The sequence below is a fragment of the Myotis davidii genome, unplaced genomic scaffold, assembly GCF_000327345.1.
Source record: "Myotis davidii unplaced genomic scaffold, ASM32734v1 scaffold208, whole genome shotgun sequence".
NCBI classification, from domain to species: domain Eukaryota; kingdom Metazoa; phylum Chordata; class Mammalia; order Chiroptera; family Vespertilionidae; genus Myotis; species Myotis davidii.
The window spans coordinates 2,325,828-2,346,722 of record NW_006299706.1 but is presented as its reverse complement, the minus strand read 5'-3'; the positions used below and the strand labels follow the sequence as shown (position 1 = coordinate 2,346,722).

At 45.8% G+C, this 20,895-nt stretch overlaps 1 protein-coding gene across 1 annotated transcript in view; it reads right to left on the bottom strand.

Moving 5' to 3' along the window:
* PRCC (papillary renal cell carcinoma (translocation-associated)) overlaps nt 1-20,895 on the bottom strand; it is a 25,742-nt gene that overhangs the window by 2,248 nt on the left and 2,599 nt on the right. Inside the window, exons 2-6 of the mRNA XM_006775741.2 lie at nt 10,977-11,024; nt 8,202-8,768; nt 5,562-5,657; nt 3,472-3,615; nt 666-731 (exon numbers count right to left, since the gene is read on the bottom strand). Coding sequence (XP_006775804.1) covers nt 666-731; nt 3,472-3,615; nt 5,562-5,657; nt 8,202-8,768; nt 10,977-11,024 — 921 coding nt within the window. The remainder of the gene's footprint in view (nt 1-665; nt 732-3,471; nt 3,616-5,561; nt 5,658-8,201; nt 8,769-10,976; nt 11,025-20,895) is intronic.

Below are 20,895 nucleotides of genomic sequence, written 5' to 3'. Positions count from 1 at the left end.
CCTGCCTCCTCAGCAGCACTAAGGATGTCTGACTGCAGCTTAGGTCTGCTCCCTGCTGGCAAATGGTCATCCCCCGAGGGCTGCTGGGCTGCCAGAGGGATGTCTGATTGCCATCTTAGGCCCAATCCCCCTGGGGAGCAGACCTAAGCCAGCAAGTGGTCATCCCCCGAGGGGTCCCAGACTGTGAGAGGGCACAGGCCGGGCTGAGGGGACCCCCCCTGCCCCCCCGAGTGCACAAATTTTTGTGCACTGGGCCTCTAGTATTATAATAATTATGTATGGTGTCAGATGGGTACTAGAATTATTGGGGGAACCACTTTATAAATTACATAAATGTCTAACCACTATACTGGACACCTGAAACTAATATAAATTAAACTAAAATAAATTTTTAAAACCCTGTGATAAACTATTTCACTCCCTCTACGTTTATGTTTTGAGCATACTGAGTTTATTTTAAGCACCTGTACCTGAGTCTTACATGAAATGAGAATGACACAGAGTAGTAATTCTGAAGGACACACACACTCCTAGTGGCCACATGGAGAATGGCAGAGGATGCCTTCCCAGAGTTGGTGCCTGGCACCTGGGCTTTTAGCTCAGCCTTTAAATTCTCAGGTTTATAGGGACCCTGCCAGGCAGGCCAGGGCTCTCAGTGCTCTCACCTGATGAATCAGATATGTGATCTGGTGTTTCCGCCTCTGCTGGCCTGTTGGCTGCTCACCTTTCTTCTGCAAGGGAAGACAACACGACCATTAAGCCACAGGAAGAAAAGTAGAAGTTTTTCAGGGACCCAGATGGTGCAATGATGGGGAATGGGAAACCAAAGACACTGCCCAAGTCCTGGGGGGAAGAGTGTGTCTGGAGCTGTTTTTATGCCTATACACTTACAAAGCAATTATTTTTATTAAAGCTCTTATGCAAAAAACCCAAGCTCAGAATACTTGCCTGAAATAGCCTGCTAATATCCCCATTAGACTGGAAATACTCTGTTAGAACTCTGTCTTCTATTTCTTAATAACCCCATCCCACCCCCACACCAAGCTCTGCCCACAGTGAACACTTGATACCAGCTGTATTGCCTATAGTCCATCTAAAACAGCTTAAGTGCCAGAGCATAGGCCTCCCTCCCCTCTCACAACCCCTCAAGCCTGTTCATCTCTGTCCCTACTCCCCAGTCAGTCCAGATGTCTAGCCTGTCTCTTACCTACTGTTTACCAAACTCTCTACCATCAAACTCTCTTACCTTTGGCTAAATCTCCACCTCCCCCATCCTAGTAAGTACCAACAGCTTCCCTGGAACTAGAATTTTCACCATCTCTCCACCTCTCTCCAATCATCCAACCTCCACCCGTAACTGCACTGAACCACTAACCGAATTATGATGCAAAAGATCTACTGTCAAAATCTGTATTGGTCTGGGCTTTCATTCTGTGCTTTTTCTGTCCTCTGCCAGTGTTGTCTCAGACTAGAAGCTTCCTAATTAGCCCCACCCAACTCCCAAAACTCTCTGGAGTCTCCTCAGCACTTAAGTAATCAATTTGCACTGTAATCATTTACACTCAAGTGTCCTTAAATCTGTTTTCCCCAACTACACTGTAAACTCCGCAGGGACAAGATCCACATCTTTATCATCATTTTTATTTTTACTTTATTTTTTAAATATGTTTTTTTATTCATTTCAAGAGAGTAAGGAAGAAGGAGAGATAGAAACATCAGTGAGAGAGAATCACGGATTGGCTGCCCTCTGCACGCCCCCTACTGGGGATCAAGCCCGAAACCTGGGCATGTGCCCTGGTGCCCTGACCGAGAATCGAACAGTGACCTCCTGGTTCATGGGTCAGCACTCAACCACTGAACCACACTGGCCGGGCTTATTTTTATTTTTTCTAATCCTCACTAGAAAATACATTTATTGATTTTAGAGAGAGGAAGGAAGCAAGAGAGAGAGAGAGAGAGAGAGAGAAACATCGATCAGTTGCCCCCCGTACATGCCCCAACTGGGAACCAAACCCACTCCAACTGGGGACCGAACCCACTCCCAACAGGAGACTGAACCCACAATAAGTATGGGCCCTGACTGGAAATAGAACCTTCGACATTTCGGTGTACAAGATGATAACAACCAACTGAGCCACAACGGCTAGGCCCTGTACTCTTTTTTAAAAATCTAGCTCAATACATGAGATGATGGAAAGAAAACTTAGACCAGGGAAAACAGCAATTCCTTGCTGCTATTTAATGTCATTTAATGTGACAGTTAAAGATGAGAAACATAAACCATCCAGCGCCATCCTTGGCCCACAGTGAGCGTTAACAACAGTTGCTATTACTATGTGATAACTCTCTCCACCCAGTTAGTAGAGCACGCTCTAAGTAGTTTTTCCAGTACACAGTGATGGATCTACACTGATCTAATCACTATCCTTTGCTCAGTCCTATATGACCGCCAGCATTCGGTTAAAACAAATGGCTAGGGCTCAGATGGCCATCTGTGGCTGCAAATAAAACAAACGAGAAAAGAAGGGAATAAGATGCCCGACCTTGGCCTTGCTGGTGCTGGGCTGGAATCCAAGGTTTCCCCACATTCTCCCCACCATGGCAGACTCATAAATTTCCACGTTTGCTGTACTCAGCTACTAGGTGAACAGGTGGTCATCATTCTGAAAGATGACAACTAGTCCCAAGAAGGTGGGAGTGTGGTGTGGGAATATGAGGGATAGAGCGTATGAAAAGACCCCACAAGTGGCCCTGGCCAGTGCGGCTCTGTTGGTTGATTGTCATCCTGTGCACCAAAAGGTTGCTGGTTTGATTCCCGGTCAGGGCAAATGCCCAGGTTGTGGGTTCAATCCCCAGTCAGGGTATGTGCGGGAGGCAGCTGAACGATGTTTCTCTCTGACATCAATGTTTCTTTCTCCCCTCTCTCCTTTCTTCTCTAAAATCAATAAAAACATTAAAAAAAAAAAAAAAAGACCACAGATGGCTACAATAAATAATGGGGGGAAAAGGCCACAGATGGCTACAATAAATAAATAAAGGAGAGAGGAGGGGTTGCACACTGAGAACCTAGGACCCCAGGACTTCTGAGCTCTGTGATGCCCATACCTCAAAGATATGCTGAGCCGGGTCCCAGCTTAATGGGATGGAGAAAGGGCATGACAGTAGGGAGAGGGCAGGGCGGCTATGGATTCTATCCAGCCAGGGAAGAGGCCACAACATATTAGCATCTTCCCAACTGGGACACTGCTCCACCATTTCATCTCAGCAACCAGACTCCACCGTCCAGATGGAGAGCAACGTGCTGCAAAGTTCTGGAAGCAGGAGCAGTGTCTGTGAGGCTCAGTGCATACGCTAATGCCATTGACAACAGGTGTTTGCTAAAGGTGTTGCTGACAGTAACAGTAGGGAGCAGGACCAAATTTTGCTCTGGGGCCTCCCAAGTTTGCCACTCAATAGATCTTTCCCACTTACTTTGCTGAATGACTTCATGGATTTCTCTTCTGTCAATGACTTGGTCATCCACTGCTGGGCCCCACTGAGCTGGTCATCGCCTTTGATCTCCACAAAGTTGATCTCCTCCCTCCCTCGGTTCCTCTTGCCCTGCAGCCGCTTAAACTAGAAAAGGAGAAAAAATGCAGGAGTGGGGGATTAGGATTAGGAGATGTGGCTAAGGACCCATGTTATCAAACCATTTCGTGACTCCCCACTTCCACTGCATCCTCATTTCCCCTCTGTAATATCTGATTTCACCCCGCCCACTACCAAGCTGCCCTGATGCCAGGTGCATGGCTACTTCCCAGTTCTCCTGGACTCAGGGAAAGGAAGGTCAAGAGACATTTCCAAACCTAAGTGAGTACTGAGAATAATTTTATGAATTTGTACTCAAATTACTATAAATTGTATCTACCTAAAGGATTGCATGCAGTTTTCAAATGAACAATTTGGGGGGGGAAAAAATCTAGGAATTCTCCTCTGCAAATCAGTTATTTTTACATGTCTGTTCCTTCTCATTGGTTTGGTATCACCAATTCAGCAGACCCCACACCAAAGCAGACATCAGAGAGGGAAAACATGGAGCTGCATAGAGAGGGAGCTTCATAGGAAAAGGCCTGGCAAATTTTCTAGGAGACCACTCACTCCTCTTTCCTCTTCCCCCTCACGAAGCATATAGATCACTCCAGTCACCCAAAGATGTTCCAGGAAGGGAGTGTGGGTGCTGAGGAATCAAATTAAAACATACGGACTTCAGTCAGACCCAGGTCCTTGTCTGAGCATTAATGAGGCCTCTAGGGTCACTTTACCCACAAAAAAACTGACTTTTGCCATTGGAGGAGCAGCTCCTTTATGCCTCTTAGGCTTAGAACAAAAAGAACCTAACTATGGAACTTGTCAAGAAGGACATAAGCCTGGCCGGTGTGGCTCAGTGGTTAAGCATTGATCTATGAACCAGGAGGTCATAGTTCAATTCACAATCAGGGCACATGCCCGGGTTGCAGGCTCGATCCCCAGTGGGGGGGCATGCAGAAGGCAGCTGGTCAATGATTCTCTCTCATCATTGATATTTCTATCTCTCCCTCTCCCTTCCTCTCTGAAATCAATAAAAATATTTTTTTTAAAGCACTATTTAGGAAAAAAAAAAGAAAGGACATACACAATATTAACCACAGGCAGAGAAGTATGCAAAGGTATGCACACCTTTCTGTGAACAGGTAAGTAGAAATTGGTTTTTGTTGTTGTTGTTGCACATGCTGGCTGGGCTAGAATTTTTTTTTAAGAACCTGCATGCAAAGAGGAAGCAGCCTCTATTTCCAGCGCCCCCTCAATAGGCTATGACATCCCTACAGATAAAACAATACTTTATAACCTGATCATGCCTGATGACCACAGGACATAGGGCATTTACATTCCCTTGCACTGAGGGTAGGAAGCTCAGCAGCAGCGGACCCAGTTACAGGAAACACAGGGGTTACTTAGTGTGGCTGCTGTTCCTTCCCAAAGTCCATTCTCCCTTCTCCTGTCCTGTGAATGAACCCAACATGGTGGCTAGGCATATTATCACCCAACCAAAAGACTACATGTCCTGGGCTCCCCTACAACTAGTAAGGCCATGTGACCAGATCCTAGTCAATGAAACAGGAGTAGAAGTGAACTTAGAAACTTTTGGGAAGTCTCCTAAAAGGGGAGGGAAAATATCTCTCCTCTTTCCTCCCCACCCAGCTGCGGAGGGCTAGATGGAATGCAGATGTGGCAGCTGTAGCCTCAGTTGCTATCACTGACCATAAGAATAAAGGCTACAACCTAGAGGTGGCAAAATAATGATCAGAAGGGGCCTGGACCCGCCTACTTTGTGGAACTGTCCCACCAGTCCTGCCTGGCTTGCCTACTCTAGTCTTCTTTTACGAGGAAAATAATTACCTTCTCTTATAGAAGCCCTATTATTTGGAGATTCTCAGTTACGTGCTACCACACCCAATCCTAACTGAATAGTTTTAAAGAGAATTTCCTTTAGCTTCCGATTTGCCTGTGGGTCAAAGATGGTCACTTGCGCTTTGTTAACTTACTGCTTCATCATCGATAAAGGAGGCATCTGAAGCAATTTCCTGGGGGGGTACCAGGGTCGGGTCCTGTACAGGATAGTAGCCACCACTGTAATAATCCTGCAGCCAAGGAAAGGAAAAAGCACATCAACTGAGGGCACAGTGGAGAGGGGACAAGGTCTGCCCAGGAACCGAGAAAACCCTCATCCAAGAGATAATGGTGACCCCCACACTACAGAGCTCAGGTGGACCAGTTAAAGGCACAGAGCCTAAGGACCTCTCCCACAATTCAAGAACAATTCCTGCAGCTTTTCTGATATGCATCATCTAGACAGATGGGAATTTTTCAGGAAAGGGTGACAAGAAATAAATATGTTCTCTCCTGCTTCAGTTTACACCCTGCTCCCTAGGCTGCTTCCCAAGAGTGATTCCCACCCTTTACATCTACTGCGCCCCCAGCTCTGCTCCTCCTGCTCATAGACCCTAATAAGCTCTGATGTGAGAGGGGGCAGAAGATGTGAGGGCACGTCGTTCCTGCTCCTCATTCTATTTAGGGCCTCTAGACACAGGGAGACTGCCTATAATGAATGGGCAGGAAGGCTTCCGGATCTCTGATGCAAAAAACAATCACTATCTGGAATTTACAAAGCTGGGAACAAAGCAAGTTTGTGTTACTAGATTTTGGTTCAGGAATCTGATGCTTCTCCCCTTAGGGATGAGCCATGCAGATGTCGCTGTGGACCCGAGAAGACGGCAGGCCCCTGCTGAAGCCAAGCCAGGCAGCCATAGGGCTGAGAAACTGTCTACCCTGCCCACACTTTTTCTAATCCTTCCACCTTTGCCCCAAATTCCAAACAAATGCCCCTGTAAGAACATTCATTTTATAGTGAGCTAAGTGGAAAATAAGATTTAATAATGACTAAGTCAAAACGCTATATAAAAATCCAGAACGATTATGATTTGCCATAAAAGTACAGTTGGCCCTTGAATAACAGGAATTTGAACTGCATGGCTCCACTTACATGTGGATTTTTTCCAACACTGTAAATGCGTTTTCTCTTCTCTAGCTTACTTTATTGTAAGAATATAGTATATATAATACATATAATATACAAAATATGTGTTAATCAACTATTTATGTTATCAGTAAAGCTTCCAGTCAACAGTAGGCTAATAGTAGCTAAGTTTTTAGGGAATGGAAAGTTATAAGAGGACTTCTGACTGTGCAGGGAGGAGGGGGCATCAGCCCCCTAACTCTCTCATTATTTAAGGATCAACTGTATTCACAGTAACATATTTACATTACAGGGTCCCCTAGTGTATTTAAAGTGCCTTAATTGCATAGACTGCCTCAATGATGTTTATAACTGGACAGAGAACTCCATTTTGTTATTCATTTGCTGGATGTAAACAAGGTTTCTGATTTAAATAGCTTCTTTTTTTTTTTTCCCCTAAAGAGGTCAAAACACTCTCATCTTCCTTCCTTCTAACAATGTTTAGGGAGGACAGATTGTCCCTAATTAGATATGGGATACAAGGTTTAACAGCCAATATCTAGGAAACACAATTGTTTGAGTTTCTGATCTGAAAAGGGTTCCTACCCATGCCCTAACTGAAAATAAGATTAACACTGACCAGAGAATCACAATGGTCAAAAGGGACTTAAGCCTTCCAACCATCCCAGGCCAGCAGGAAAGGTTCTACAACTGCCCAGCTGGGACCAGCCAGCCAGCTGCCTCTGCAAGTCCCCAAACTCCTGGGATCCCTCTCCATCTAAAGAAGCTCTGACTGCTGGGAAAGTCTTAAACCTACTCACAAGCCGGGATCCTGTACTGTCACTCTCTGAGGCCACACAGAACAACCTAAATAGCTAATCCAAATGACATCTGAATAAAAAGTTATAACATTTATTGAGCACTTACTATGTCCCAGGTACCACGTTGAGCTAATGTAATTCTCCTAGCAATCCTATGAGGTTGCCATTGTCATCCTCATTTAACAGCTGAGGAATCTGAGACTCAGAGACAGTGGAGGATTTGCCCAGACTCATATCGCTTGGGATTCAAACCCCAAACCACCCTCAGACCTCATTCTTTATCACAGCCCAGCTGATAGCCCCCTAATGTCCCCTCTCCAGGGCCTTACTGAGTCCTTTCAACTTCTCATGACTCAGTTGGGGCCTCTCACCAATCTCCTTATTCCCTTGTCATTCAACAATCCCTCCTTCCTTCCCAGTCCCACCTCTCCCCTTCCTTTCTGTGTTCTCTGACTTTCCACCTCCAGAAACTCCTCTTGGACTCATTACAACTAGAAATCTAGTCCACAGTTCATTTATTTTCATCATCCACATTTGCACAGCTATCTTGATCTCTAAGATTAAAGACCACTCCTCTTCCACCTTCTCCCTCTCTCTCACCAGCCCCCACAATAGGATTTTGTTTTCAGAATAAAGGTGTCAATTATGTGGTTCTACCTGTCCGACTTTAAGACTTGGGAAATTTTAGCCCAATATGGTTCAGAATAAAAGCAGTATGTTTTGAGGCCTGAAGGTATAGGAAAACCACTAGGAGATTTTTTAGTTCAGCCAAAGTGATGCCCCAGACGCTGTAGCACGGACTCAGAGCTCTCCCTGACCACCATGCTCCAACGATCCCTCCTACCCACCTGATAATAAGCACCAGCGGCATTGGCATCGCCATATGTGGAGAACTGACAGTAGCTGTAGTCGTCCCCAGGCTTGGGCATCCAAGGGGCCCCACTTGAGCCTGCTGCCATCTTGAATTCGAGGGGCGCATTGGCTGCGTCATCCTGGAAGGCGGGTTCTGGTTCCGTGCCTGGAGGCAGCTCTTCAGGGACAGAGGGAATGGGGTAAGGGTATGGCTCAACTCCAGGTGGCTCAGCCTTGTCAGGGAGGGAGAAAAAGTTCTCAGGGGCTACTTCTTCATCACTGTCGTCCTCCTCCTGTGTGATCTGCTTCGTCACCTGCAGGGCAGCACTCTTGGCAGCAGCCTTGATGGCGGAGGGCGACGGCGTGGTGGTTGTGGTGCCCACAACAGGGGCGAGAGAGGAGGGCTTGGTCTTAGAAGCCTGCCTGGAGGGCTTAGTGTCAGAGGAGCCGTCCGCGGGTTTCCGAGAGAAGGCATGGGGCAGGAGCAACCTGTTAGTCTCTTTCACAGTCAGGTTTTTGGGTTGGGGAAGCAAGGCAGACAAACCAGTCCCCTGGCCAGATCCCTGGTGAGCCCGGGTCAGGGAAGCCGGAAAGAAAGATGACAAGTGAACTGTTATGACATGTACTGCTAACGTCAAGAACAAGAATTACAGATACGTGCTCAAGCCTAAAACCTTATCAGCCCTGTTGCCTTCTCACCTTCACCTACTCCAGTGATCCAACCTGGGCCTAACTCCTCTCTCAGGCCCTCTTTTCTGCTGGCTGCTTCCCCCAGGTAAGGTGTCACCCCTGTTTTCCTTGGCTCCATCCCTACCCAGCTCCACTGCCCTCTGCCAGAGCCTCCCCTGACTGTGTTCTTGTCAAATATGATGCTCTCAACCTCATCATCCTTCTTCCCCGAAAAGCCCAGGGCTCTCTCCTGCTATTCACCTAACCTCTCTCCATGTCCTGAAGGTTCCTCTTCCCATGGGAACTTGCTGCTGCCTTTGGACTGCTCTAAAGTCAAGAACAAGGCTCTGTCCAAGAGACACTCATACATGTTGCCAGATGGTCCCTCCTATGCCCAGGGAAAGCCCTAAAGATGTGTGACATTCAGCTCGTTTATGTCAGAGTCAAGCATTTAACACATCAGAGACTCTCGGATTCTGCTTTCTGTAGGCTACAGGGCCAGCCTGGCCTAACTGTAAGGCTGCGGGAAGGCCAGTTTGAAAAAGGAGAACGGAATAAGGTCACTGGTCTTGGAAGACCAGTGTACTATATCCCTCTCAGCCAAGAAATGCCCAGAACACATGAATAAGATTTGCAGTCAAGCAGGCCAGGCCGAACTTTTCATGCGGAAAATGGGCTCCTGTCCCTGTGTTCACAGGGTTGGGTCACTCCGGCCTGACACAGCCCAGAGGCTCAGAGTCACAGGAACCGGAGTGAGGTTCCATATGGAGCACACCCTCAGGTTAGCTCTGAAGTGTCTGACTTCTCAGATGACACCTGGATTCACGGCTATATCCCTTTGCAATGATGGGTCCCCACTCTGCCTTCAAGTTGAGAGTTTCTCTAACCACTCATCTCTTCCTACCCCCCCGAAGACTGCTCTTTACACTGGGGTGCCCTCTGATCTGAGCCAGCGTCCTCTCATCGCTTTCTATGCCCGTCCACCTCCTCCAGGAAGCCATGCTGATAGCATGGTCCTAAATGTGAAAGTAAACAGGAAGAAAATCTTGGGAGCCAGAATAAAGAAACAAAGAAAACAGCAGAGACCATCTCCTGGCACCGGCTGGTTGAGGGCCTCTGGTCTTGACTACGGAGCAGCAGCCAAATGTAACAGTTAGGAGCCTGGACTCCATAGTCAGACCACCTGAGTCTAATCTCAGCTCTCCAGGCCTGCCTCGCCCCCCACAATTGTCTGACCTTCAGCAAGTTCTTTAATCTCTCAGTTTCCTCCTATGTAACACAAGGATGATGATAACACTATGACAGGCAATATTATAAGGGTTAAATCAATTAAATGCTACTAAAGCACTCAGAACAGTGCCTGGTACACAGTAAGTGCTATTGAAGTGTTTATTTTCTAGTTTAAAAATGAGACAGGGAGAAGATGAATAATTTTAAAATACAGATGTTCTCGAAACAAACTCATTAATACAGAGAACAAATGGATGCTTGCCAGATGAGAGGGGGGTTGAGGAGCTGGATGAAAAAGGTGAAGGGATTAAGAAATACAAATAAGAGTTATAAAATAGTCATGGGAATATAAAGTACAGCATAGGGAATAGAGTCAATAATATTGTAATAACTATGTATGATGTCAGGTGGGTATTAGAAAGGTGTGATCATTTTCTAAGTTATATAAATGTCTAATCACTATGTTGTACACCTGAAACATAACACTGTATGTCAACTTTAATGGAAAAATTAACATTTTAAAAATAGATTACAGATGTTCCCTAACATCATTTTGACCAATCCACTGTTTCTATCTTTCCTAGATAATCCTTTTACCTGAAACATAGTGAATCAAACTGAGCTCCAATTCATCTCCCTACCACTACCTGTCCTGTAAGAGGTAACACTACCACACTAAAGTGAGGCGAGGGCAGAGAAGCACAAAGTCTGATGTTATCAAAGAAAACAAAATCGTACTGAAACAGTTGGTCCTCAGATGCCTGCGTTTGTTCTAAGCCTGATCTGGAAACTGCTGGGCATCGTAAATCCTGTCTTTTAGAAAGTAATATGGGAAGAAGAAAAAATGGCTGCCATTGTGTCATGAAGCTTACCTGAAGGACAGTTTTCTTCTTTGTGGGTTCATCTTCCTCGGAATCTGACTAAGAGAAAAAGAAATGGAATAAGGCCTCACTGTTTGGGGACAGTGGGGAAACATTCAATACAGCACGTGTGAAGGACTGTGTCCACCGCTGGCGAGGGCACCGCCGCCCTCAGCCTAGGCCACCAGCAGAGCTCCCGTCCTGCTTCCACACACCTGCAGAGAACGGGGGATGTGCTGACCTCCCCTGGTCTTTCATTCTCTTACCCTGTTGCATCAATTTCTATTTCTTTATATTAAAACCATTTTCTCCCATTTAGTCTTTGATGGAAATAAAAAGCTATACCCATTCTTCTTCCTATAAATCTGTCCGCTAGAAGATGAATGGGATTTGGCCCACAATCTCACCTAATCTCAGCTTCATTTCTAAAACCACTTATATAGACTACATAACCACACGGCTGGGGAACTCCCGTGGGATTAAGTGGTGTGTTAACTACTCTTCTATGAGGCATTAAAGGTCAAAGCCATTGCAGAAATCCATTCCCTCTCCAAGTATGATCTATTATCTGCTGAACAGTTGTTCGTGTCCAGAAAGAAGGCTCGCAAACGATGACTGTGAGAATTTGGGCAAGACAGAAGGTCATCTGTATTATCCCTCTGACTCATCAGAACTGTTTCAAATACAAGCTCTCACACTGAAAAATATCTTCAACTTTTCACTCAATACTAATTCTTAGTATCTTCAATTACCAGAGAGATGCAAGGCATATTAACAGCAAGCTTTAACATTTCCTTTTTAAAAGTAATCCCAAACCAAGAACCTTAAAAGCTTCCCATCTGTTCTCAGGACCTTGATTTGGGCATCTATAAATGAAAATGATTAGGCAGGAATCACCTCCAAGATTCTACACAAATTCAAAACCTCTGCTTATCTTTTTCAACTGACCTTCCCATCTCTCTTTCTGGATTTGTCTGCTATCGGATCTTTTTTTTATATACATAATATGTTTTTATTGATTTTAGAGAGAGAGGAAGAGAAACATTGATATGAGAGAAACATTAATAGGTTACCTCCCTTACACACCCCGACTGGGGATCACACCCACAACCTGGGTGTGTGCCCCAGCCATGAATCAAACTGGTGACCTTTCGGTGGATGAGATGACGCTCAACCAACTGAGCCACACCAACCAGGGCTACCAGGATATTTTAATCATCATTACCGAGAACCTATTATAGGGCCTGACTGAGTAGCTCTGTTGGAGTGTCATCCTGATACGCCCAGTTTGGGGGTTCAATCCCTGGTCAGAATCAAGCAATAAATGCATAAATAAGTACAACAAATCAATGTTTCTCTCTCTAAAATCAATCAATCAACCAATAAAAAGAATCTATTCTATGCAGGACTGAGTGCTAGGTGGTGTACACAGGGCTTCCCGACTGTTGTCCCATGGCTGGGTGAAAGCTATGATATGGGTCTACTCAGCCACAGGCACCTGGCAGGGCTTGGAGTACACGGACTACAGAGGCAAGCCCTGGGCCAGTTAGTCATATGTGCCAGGACATGACAAAAGTCCCTTCCCTCAGGGAGCTTACAGTCTGGTAAGAATAATGACAAGCACCTAAATAACTAACAACTAAAGGCAGTAAGAGTTAAGGGCATGCCGAAACTGGTTTGGCTCGGTGGATAGAGCGTCGGCTTGCGGACTGAAAGGTCCCAGGTTCGATTCCGGTCAGGGGCATGTACCTGGGTTGTGGGCATATCCCCAGTGGGAGATGTGCAGGAGGCAGCTGATCGATGTTTCTCTCTCATCGATGTTTCTGACTTTCTATATCTCTCACTTCCTCTCTGTAGAAAATCAATAAAATATATTTAAAAAAAAAAAAGAGTTAAGGGCATCAAGTGTGGTTCAAACATGCCTTCAAAGAATCTGTTGTTCTTACAGTTGTGCTTTCTTTCATGTAAGTCCCTCGCCTCCTCTCTCCCTGTACCTACATCACGACCACCACCCACTCTCCTGTCAATCTGCACCCTTGTACTTCCTCATTCAAAACTCCTGAGAAGTCTTCCGGGCGAGTCTCACCTTGTTCTTTCCGACTTGGTGTCATTCACTTGTTGAGATGGGATCACACTAACCCTGATTTAGTTGTGCTTGCTTTGGAACCGTTACATTTCTCATGTGTACATTCTGGCCTTGCCTCGCCTCTGACAGCCAAGGCCCTATAGTTCAATATTGCCTCAGAGTAGTCAGTACATAATAATTTTTTTAAATTTATTGATTTGAGAGAGAGAGAGAGAGAGATAGAGAGAGTTAGAGATACATCGATTTGCTATTCCACTTATTTATGCATTCATTGGTTGTTTGTTGTATGTGCCCTGACTGGGGATCGAACCCACAACTTTGGCTTATCGGGAGAACACTCTAACCAACTGAGCTACCCGGCCAGGGCCATAATGACTTTAATAATTACTAACTGCCGTCAAGTGTGTGTGTGTGTATACTTAAATGTGAGGGATAGGGTAAGGTGATAAAGGAAAGGACAGCCATCTGCTGAGTCCCTGCTATGTGTCAGGCAATTTACGCACAATCATTCATTAATCCTTACAATAACATCTCAAAGCAGGCATTAGTATCTCAATTTTACGGGTAAGAAAAATAAGGCTCGGAGAGGTTAAATATGACTGAATCCGTTCTGGCTCCCATGTTTTTGCAGCAACATCAGGCTGAGCTGTCCGTGTTTGTCCAGGTTGGAGATCCACACTGACCAGATCCTACGAGACTCCACAAGACTCAGCCAAGAAAGGACCACCCACAGAATCAGAAATACAGGTTTGGGTCTCAGCTTTGCCACTTACTGGGTAGGGAATCCCCCAATAAGCCATTTAACTAACTCTAAGCCTCAGTTGGAAATACCCATGTCACAAATATGTTCTAGAGATTGCACGAGCTGCTCTGAGAGAAAATGTATACAGTAAACTAATATTCAAAAGAGGTCAAGGATTATTCTCTCTAGTCTGCCAAGATGTCAAACTCAACCAAAGAAAAAGCCTTAAGCCCCAAACACCTAAGCATTTTCAACCTTTTCTCTCAGTTCCAAACTCCCATTGCCTCAGGTCCTCCTGATCATCTCCCATCTTTTGACCACGAAGGTTTATCTTCCTCCCAGCGGACCACAGAGTACCACCCCATTATGGGGTATATGAGGGTCTCTTGAAGTCCCCAGGTACGTTTAAACTTTAACATCTTAGCCCTAGCTTGTTTGGCTCAGTGGATAGAGCATCAGCCTGCGGACTAAAAGGTCCCGGGCACATGCCCAGGTTGTGGGCTCAAGCCCCAGTAGGGGATGTGCAGGAGGCAGCCGATCAATGATTCTCTCTCATCGCTGATGTTTCTATCTCTCTCCCCCTCCCTTCCTCCCTGAAATCCATACAAATATATATTTTTAAAAAAACACAAGTTTAGATACCACTCAAAACACTTCTGGGCATGTGGGGGCCTGATTGAAAACTAACAGGAAACAGAGGGAAAGTTCAGCAAGGAATTATCCAAATATTCACAAAAGATAATAAATTTTGGTTTAGAGTTCCAAAAAGCAGAGCGCTGAGTAATCCAAATGATAAAAGATGTGTCATATATTCTCCTGTCACCCTGGGAAGGATGGAGGGAGGAGGAAATACAGCTGCCTTGGAGCATTTGACAAGAAAATCAATTCAGCTTCTATCGAGAACTGGCTAGAAGCACTGGGCTTAGCTTAGGCACCCGGTACTTAACTTAGACTCAAGGAGAACTTCCTTGATGGTGAGAGGTCAGAAGCATATCGGGGGTTTTTCTTTATCACAGTAAAATACATATCACATAAAATTTACCACTTAACCACGTAAGTGTACAATTCAGTGGCATTAAGTACATTCACAATGTTGTATAACAAACACCACTATTTCCAGAACTTTTTTTTAATATATACTTTTTTATTTCAGAGAGGAAGGGAGGAGAGAAAGAAACATCAATGATGAGAATCATTGATAAGCTGCCTCCTACACACACACACACACACACACATACCCCACCACGGGGATCGAGCCTGCAACCCGGATACCTGCCCTGACCAGAAATCGAACCATGACCTACTGGTTCATAGGTCGACCCTCAACCACTCAGCTATGCCGGCCAGGCTTCAGGCCTTTTTCAACATCCCAAACTGAAACTCTGTACCTAGTAAATGATAACTCCTCATTTCCCATCCCCACCCTCCAGCACCTGGTAACAACTCTTCCACTTTCCATTTCCATGAATTTGCCTATTCAGGTTCCTAGTATAAGTGAATCATACAATATGTATCCTTTTGTGTATAGTATTTACTTAGCATAAGATCTTCAAAGTCCACCCATGCTATTGCATGTATCCAAATTTCAATCCTTTTTAAGGCTGAATAATATTCCTCAGTATGTATCTCTCATACTTTGTTGATCACTCATCTGTTGATGGGCACGGGGGTTGCTGCCATCTTTTGGTGCCTGTGAGTAATGCTACTGTGAGCAGTGGTGTACAAGAACCCATTTGAATCCTTGCTTTTAACCGTTTTCACAGAGGAGTGAAATTGCAAGATCACATGGTCATTCTAATTAACTTTTTGAGGAACTGTCAAACTGTTTTCCCCAGGAACCTATTAAATGGAAGTTGTGGAGCCAACTCCTATAGAGCACTATAGACCAGCGAATGGCAATCTAAGTGGGTCTGTGCCATGGGACCCAGAGAAACGGGCAATGCTAGAAATACCAGAGCACCCAGGGCTGGGAGAAGTGTGCAGGGCCAGAATAGGCATTCCGACCAGTTAATTAGTCATGAACCCACTCAGTCACATTAAACTCAAGTCAAAATCTCATCTTTTTTTTTTTAATCCTCACCTGAGGATATTTTTCCACTGATTTTTAGACAGAGTGGAAGAGAGGGGAGAGACAGAGAGAGAGAGAAACATCGATGTGAGACACATTGGATTGGTTGGCTCCCACCCCCCAAGATCAAGCCTGCAATGCAGGTACATGCCCTTGACTGGAATCGAACCCAGGACCTTCAGTCCACGGGCTGGTGCTCTATCCACTGAGCCAAACAGCCAGGGCTCTTAAGAAGAAAGGATTGTATTTCTTCTTGGCCTCGCAAGAGCCTGAGCCTCAATGGCCACCACTGTCCCCTCGGCTCTAGCTGCCAAGAGTGACAAGACACACACACCCCGAGACTGCTGAGCAAGAACGGAAACAGACACTTCCCATTAAGCTAAGCCCAGTGGGATCTGCTAATCTATCAGAGCCTCACTCCCCATGGCGGCCGCTCTCTTATCTCCTCAGGCTCTGGTTCTCACAGGCTGCCTCTCCAAAAAGCAATCACTAGTTGCCGGGGCCAGGAGCCAAGGAGGAAATAAGGGTCCAAGCTCAGACAGACAGAGACAAAGAGACAGACAGTCTCTCTCTCTCTCTATTTGGAAGTTTTCAGCTCCTCCAATCATGTGAGTCAATTCCTTAAATAAATCTCTCTCTCTCTCTCTCTTTCTCACACACACACACACACACACACACACACACTCACCCCTCCACTCCAGGCTCCAAACTCAGGTCAACTAGATTCGCCAACGTTTTTTACTCTTTGGTCTGAAATGCCTTCTGCTTACACCTGCATTTTAGTTAGGTTATCATTTTCTCTCCCATTTTGCGCTCGTTGTATTGCTTTCCTATTTGTCTGCCCAGGGCTCTTCTCTTTTCAACAGGCAGAACAAAACCTATCTGGGTGCATATATGACTTCTGCTACCACCAAACTGTGTGATTTTAGGCAAATCACCTCTGATCTCTAAACTTCTATTTCCTCATCTATAAACTAGAAACAATACCTTCCAGGGTCACGAAGTGCCTCGCACAATGTCAGGTGTTACGCAAGTGGCCCACAGTGTTAGTGGGGCCCTCATTCCCTTTCTGTTCAGAGCTAAATCTTAGCTTAAACCACTGCAGTCAACTCCTAATTATTTGGTTAACAGAAATGACCAAAATTAGTGAAAAACCAATCACATAGCTTCAGCCTTTCCACTGTCTGAGTAAACAATCTGAAAGTATGGGTAATACTAATCCAAATAAGCCTAAATTCCTGGTTGCTTTGGAATGCACATTCTCTCAGTAGACTTACTCTTCTAAGTTTGGTTTTCTATATTCTATTTTAGAAGTCTGTATCCTCTAAGCCCATGACATCAACAATCGACCAATGTCTGGAGGTAGCTTGGGGGGAAGCAAGAGTAAGAAGGGAAAAGAAGAGGACGAAGTATCCACTTCACGGACCGTTCCTAACTCCTCAGACAAATCAAAGCTGAAATGTGATTCTGCCACGCGCCTGGAGACAGAATATGATACTAACCTATCTCCTGGCTGCAGCTAATGGATGCGTGACCGAAATCAAACCTATCTCTCCCACAAAACCAGAATTGGGACTAAGATTGTAGTTCAGTCTGGCTGACCACCAAAAGGAAGGGAATGAGAAAACACGAAGGTGCGGTGGCCATCTTTCACTGCAACAAAGGCTAATAAGCAGCAGAGGGCAGTGGTCTGCAGGTGAATGAATCAAATGTGCAAGAAGCTGTGTGGGTCCCCATTCCTGGCCCGAGCACTTTCCGAGGTACCTCAGTGCATTTGATGCTTTACTATTTAAAGTAGCTTGAGTTGGTTTTTGATACTTGCAACCAATTAAATCTAACTAATTCCCAATCTGCTCTGCCTCTTTTAATCCCCAAATAAATGGCATCACTGCTCTCCCAGGGGGCTGGGCCAAAAGGCAGGGGTCAGCCTTGAATCCTCACCTTGATCCATGACATCCGATCAATCCCCTAGTCTTACCACTTCCACCTCCTAACCAGACCTGGAGCCTCCAGTTCTTTCCAGGCCCTGCTCCGCCCTTTTCCAGGCGCCTCATCTCACACAGTGTGTCTCTGACAGTCCTGCTCCCTCCAGGCCTTTCACCGTCTGTGATCAGAGAATTCTCGCTCAGCCTTTAAGGGCTCTTCACTACCCAGAATAGAAAGGCCTTTGCATGGCATCTAAGGCATATTATCATCTGGCCTCAACCTTTTCCTCTCTGTAACCCCTTCTTTTTTTCACATACATATATATATGTATATATTTATTTATTTCAGAGGGGAAGGAAGAAGAAAAGAGAGAGGCAGAAACATGAAATGGCATCACTGCTCTCCCAGGGGGCTGGGCCAAAAGGCAGGGGTCAGCCTTGAATCCTCACCTTGATCCATGACATCCAGTCAATCCCCTAGTCTTATCACCTCTACCTCCAGTTCTTTCCAGGCCCTGCTCCGCCCTTTTCCAGACGGCCTCATCTCACACACTGTGTCTCTGACAGTCCTGCTCCCTCCAGGCCTTTCACCGTCTGTGATCAGAGAATTCTCGCTCAGCCTTTAAGGGCTCTTCACTACCCAGAATAGAAAGGCCTTTGCATGGCATCTAAGGCATATTATCATCTGGCCTCAACCTTTTCCTCTCTGTAACCCCTTCTTTTTTTCACATACATATATATATGTATATATTTATTTATTTCAGAGGGGAAGGAAGAAGAAAAGAGAGAGGCAGAAACATGAGTGATGAGAGATAATCATTGATTGGCTGCCTCCTGCCTACTCCCCCACTGGGGATCAAGCCTGCAACCCAGGACCTTAGTCCCCAGGCTGACGCTCCATCCACTAAGTCAAACTGGCTAGAGCGGCAACACCTTCTCTCATCACTTCCCCTGCCCACCCATGGGCGCCAGTTGCTGTACCTTCAGGTTCTCCCACAGCATTTTCATTCTCTCCCCTCTAGGCTTCTGTACATTTTATTCCCTCTGCCTGAGGGGCTCCTCCCCAGTCCACCGCTCTTTCTCTGGCTGCCTCCTACTCATCTGTCTTCTCTCTCTTCAGCTATCTCCTCCCCAACCGCTGGATCTACCCAGAATAGAAAGGCCTTTGCATGGCATCTGAGGGATATTATCATCTGGCCTCAACCTTTTTCTCTCTGTAACCCCTCCTTTTTTTCACATACATATATATGTATATGTTTATTTATTTCAGAGGGGAAGGAAGAAGAGAGAGACAGAAACATGAATGATGAGAGATAATCATTGATGGGCTGCCTCCTGCTTCAGCTATCTCCTCTTTCTGGAGCCTCCCCAACCACTGGACGGTGTGCTCCCATGGCACCAGCTCTATCCTCTGACTTGACCTGAAATCCATTTCCTTGTTCAGGGCTCCTCCAATAGCCCACGCACATGAATGATGAGAGATAATCATTGATGGGCTGCCTCCTGCTTCAGCTATCTCCTCTTTCTGGAGCCTCCCCAACCACTGGACGGTGTGCTCCCATGGCACCAGCTCTATCCTCTGACTTGACCTGAAATCCATTTCCTTGTTCAGGGCTCCTCCAATAGCCCACGCGCTCCTCTTGAGCAGGGTCTATCATGTTCACTGCTATACTCATGAGAGATAATCATTGATGGGCTGCCTCCTGCTTCAGCTATCTCCTCTTTCTGGAGCCTCCCCAACCACTGGACGGTGTGCTCCCATGGCACCAGCTCTATCCTCTGACTTGACCTGAAATCCATTTCCTTGTTCAGGGCTCCTCCAATAGCCCACGCGCTCCTCTTGAGCAGGGTCTATCATGTTCACTGCTATACTCTTAGCTCCTGGCAGAGAAGTAGCTCAATACTGAGTTAATTTAATTAATAAAAGTTCAGCGTTAATTACTTCTACTCTAGCACCCAACTCTAAAGGGAAATTACTTAAGGAAACCTAATTCGTTTATTTAAACGTGTACTGAGAGCCTACTAAGTGTTAAGACACAAAGCTTAGATCCAGAGGGGCTGAGACCTGGAGGGGGCACGATTTCAGAGGCGAAGGTCACCCTCACCTGATCATCCTGAATACTCCTAGGCTATCTTTCTTTCCCCAGGAATCACGTGTTCAGAGAACAATAATAACCTGAACAGAACAAAGTGGGAAACGGAGCCAGCTAAAGGCCAGCGTGTGACTTAATTTTAACTATCCATGTCACACAGTTCACCTCAGAAACTTAGGGAATTAGACTTAAAGGAAGGGATAGAGTTAGGAGTCCTCAGAGTTTGCTGCCATGTCAGCCAGCCTAAAGGGAAGGCTCAGTAGTCCCCACCAGCAACTTCTCTACTGCTGCCTTCCCAGAGCTAGAAATGAGCCTCCCCACGGTCACTGTGGAAGGAGGCAGCTGGTTCAGTGCCCTTCCCCAGACACCACAGTGAGGCTAAGGGACAGTCTGGGGAGAGAACTGTGAGGAGGGGAGAAGAGAATGCCAAGGAAATGAAGCTATTTTCCTCTGTCATATTCAGGGGCTTTCCTTCGTTTCAGGTTAAATCCAGGTCAAAGTAAATTTCAGTGTGGCAACAAGAGGCTTTTGGACCCTCGACTTAAAAATGACAGACTCAGGTGAGAAAGGAGGAGGAAGTAACCTGGAAGAAAGTTTGGAACAAGTAGGGAGGGAGATTCTGGAACCGCCCTTCCCATGAATAATCCATATTTATTTGAGTTCATTCACTCAGAAAATACTTAGGAGTACTCACTATGTGCCAAGCATTGTTTTAAACCACTCGCAGTGGTTCTCAACCTCCCTAACGCCGCGACCCTTTCATACAGTTCCTCATGTTGTGGTGACCCCCAACCATAACATTATCTTCGTTGCTACTTCATAACTGTAATGTTGCTACTGTTATGAATCGTAATGTAAATACCTGATATGCAGGATGTGTTTTCAGGGGTCGCGACCCACAGGTTGAGAACCGCTGCCTAGAGGCATAGTGTGAATAAAATAAACCATAACCATGCCTTTGTGGAGGCAACGAAACTCGATAGTATACTGACTGGCCGGCGCGGCTCAGTGGCTGCA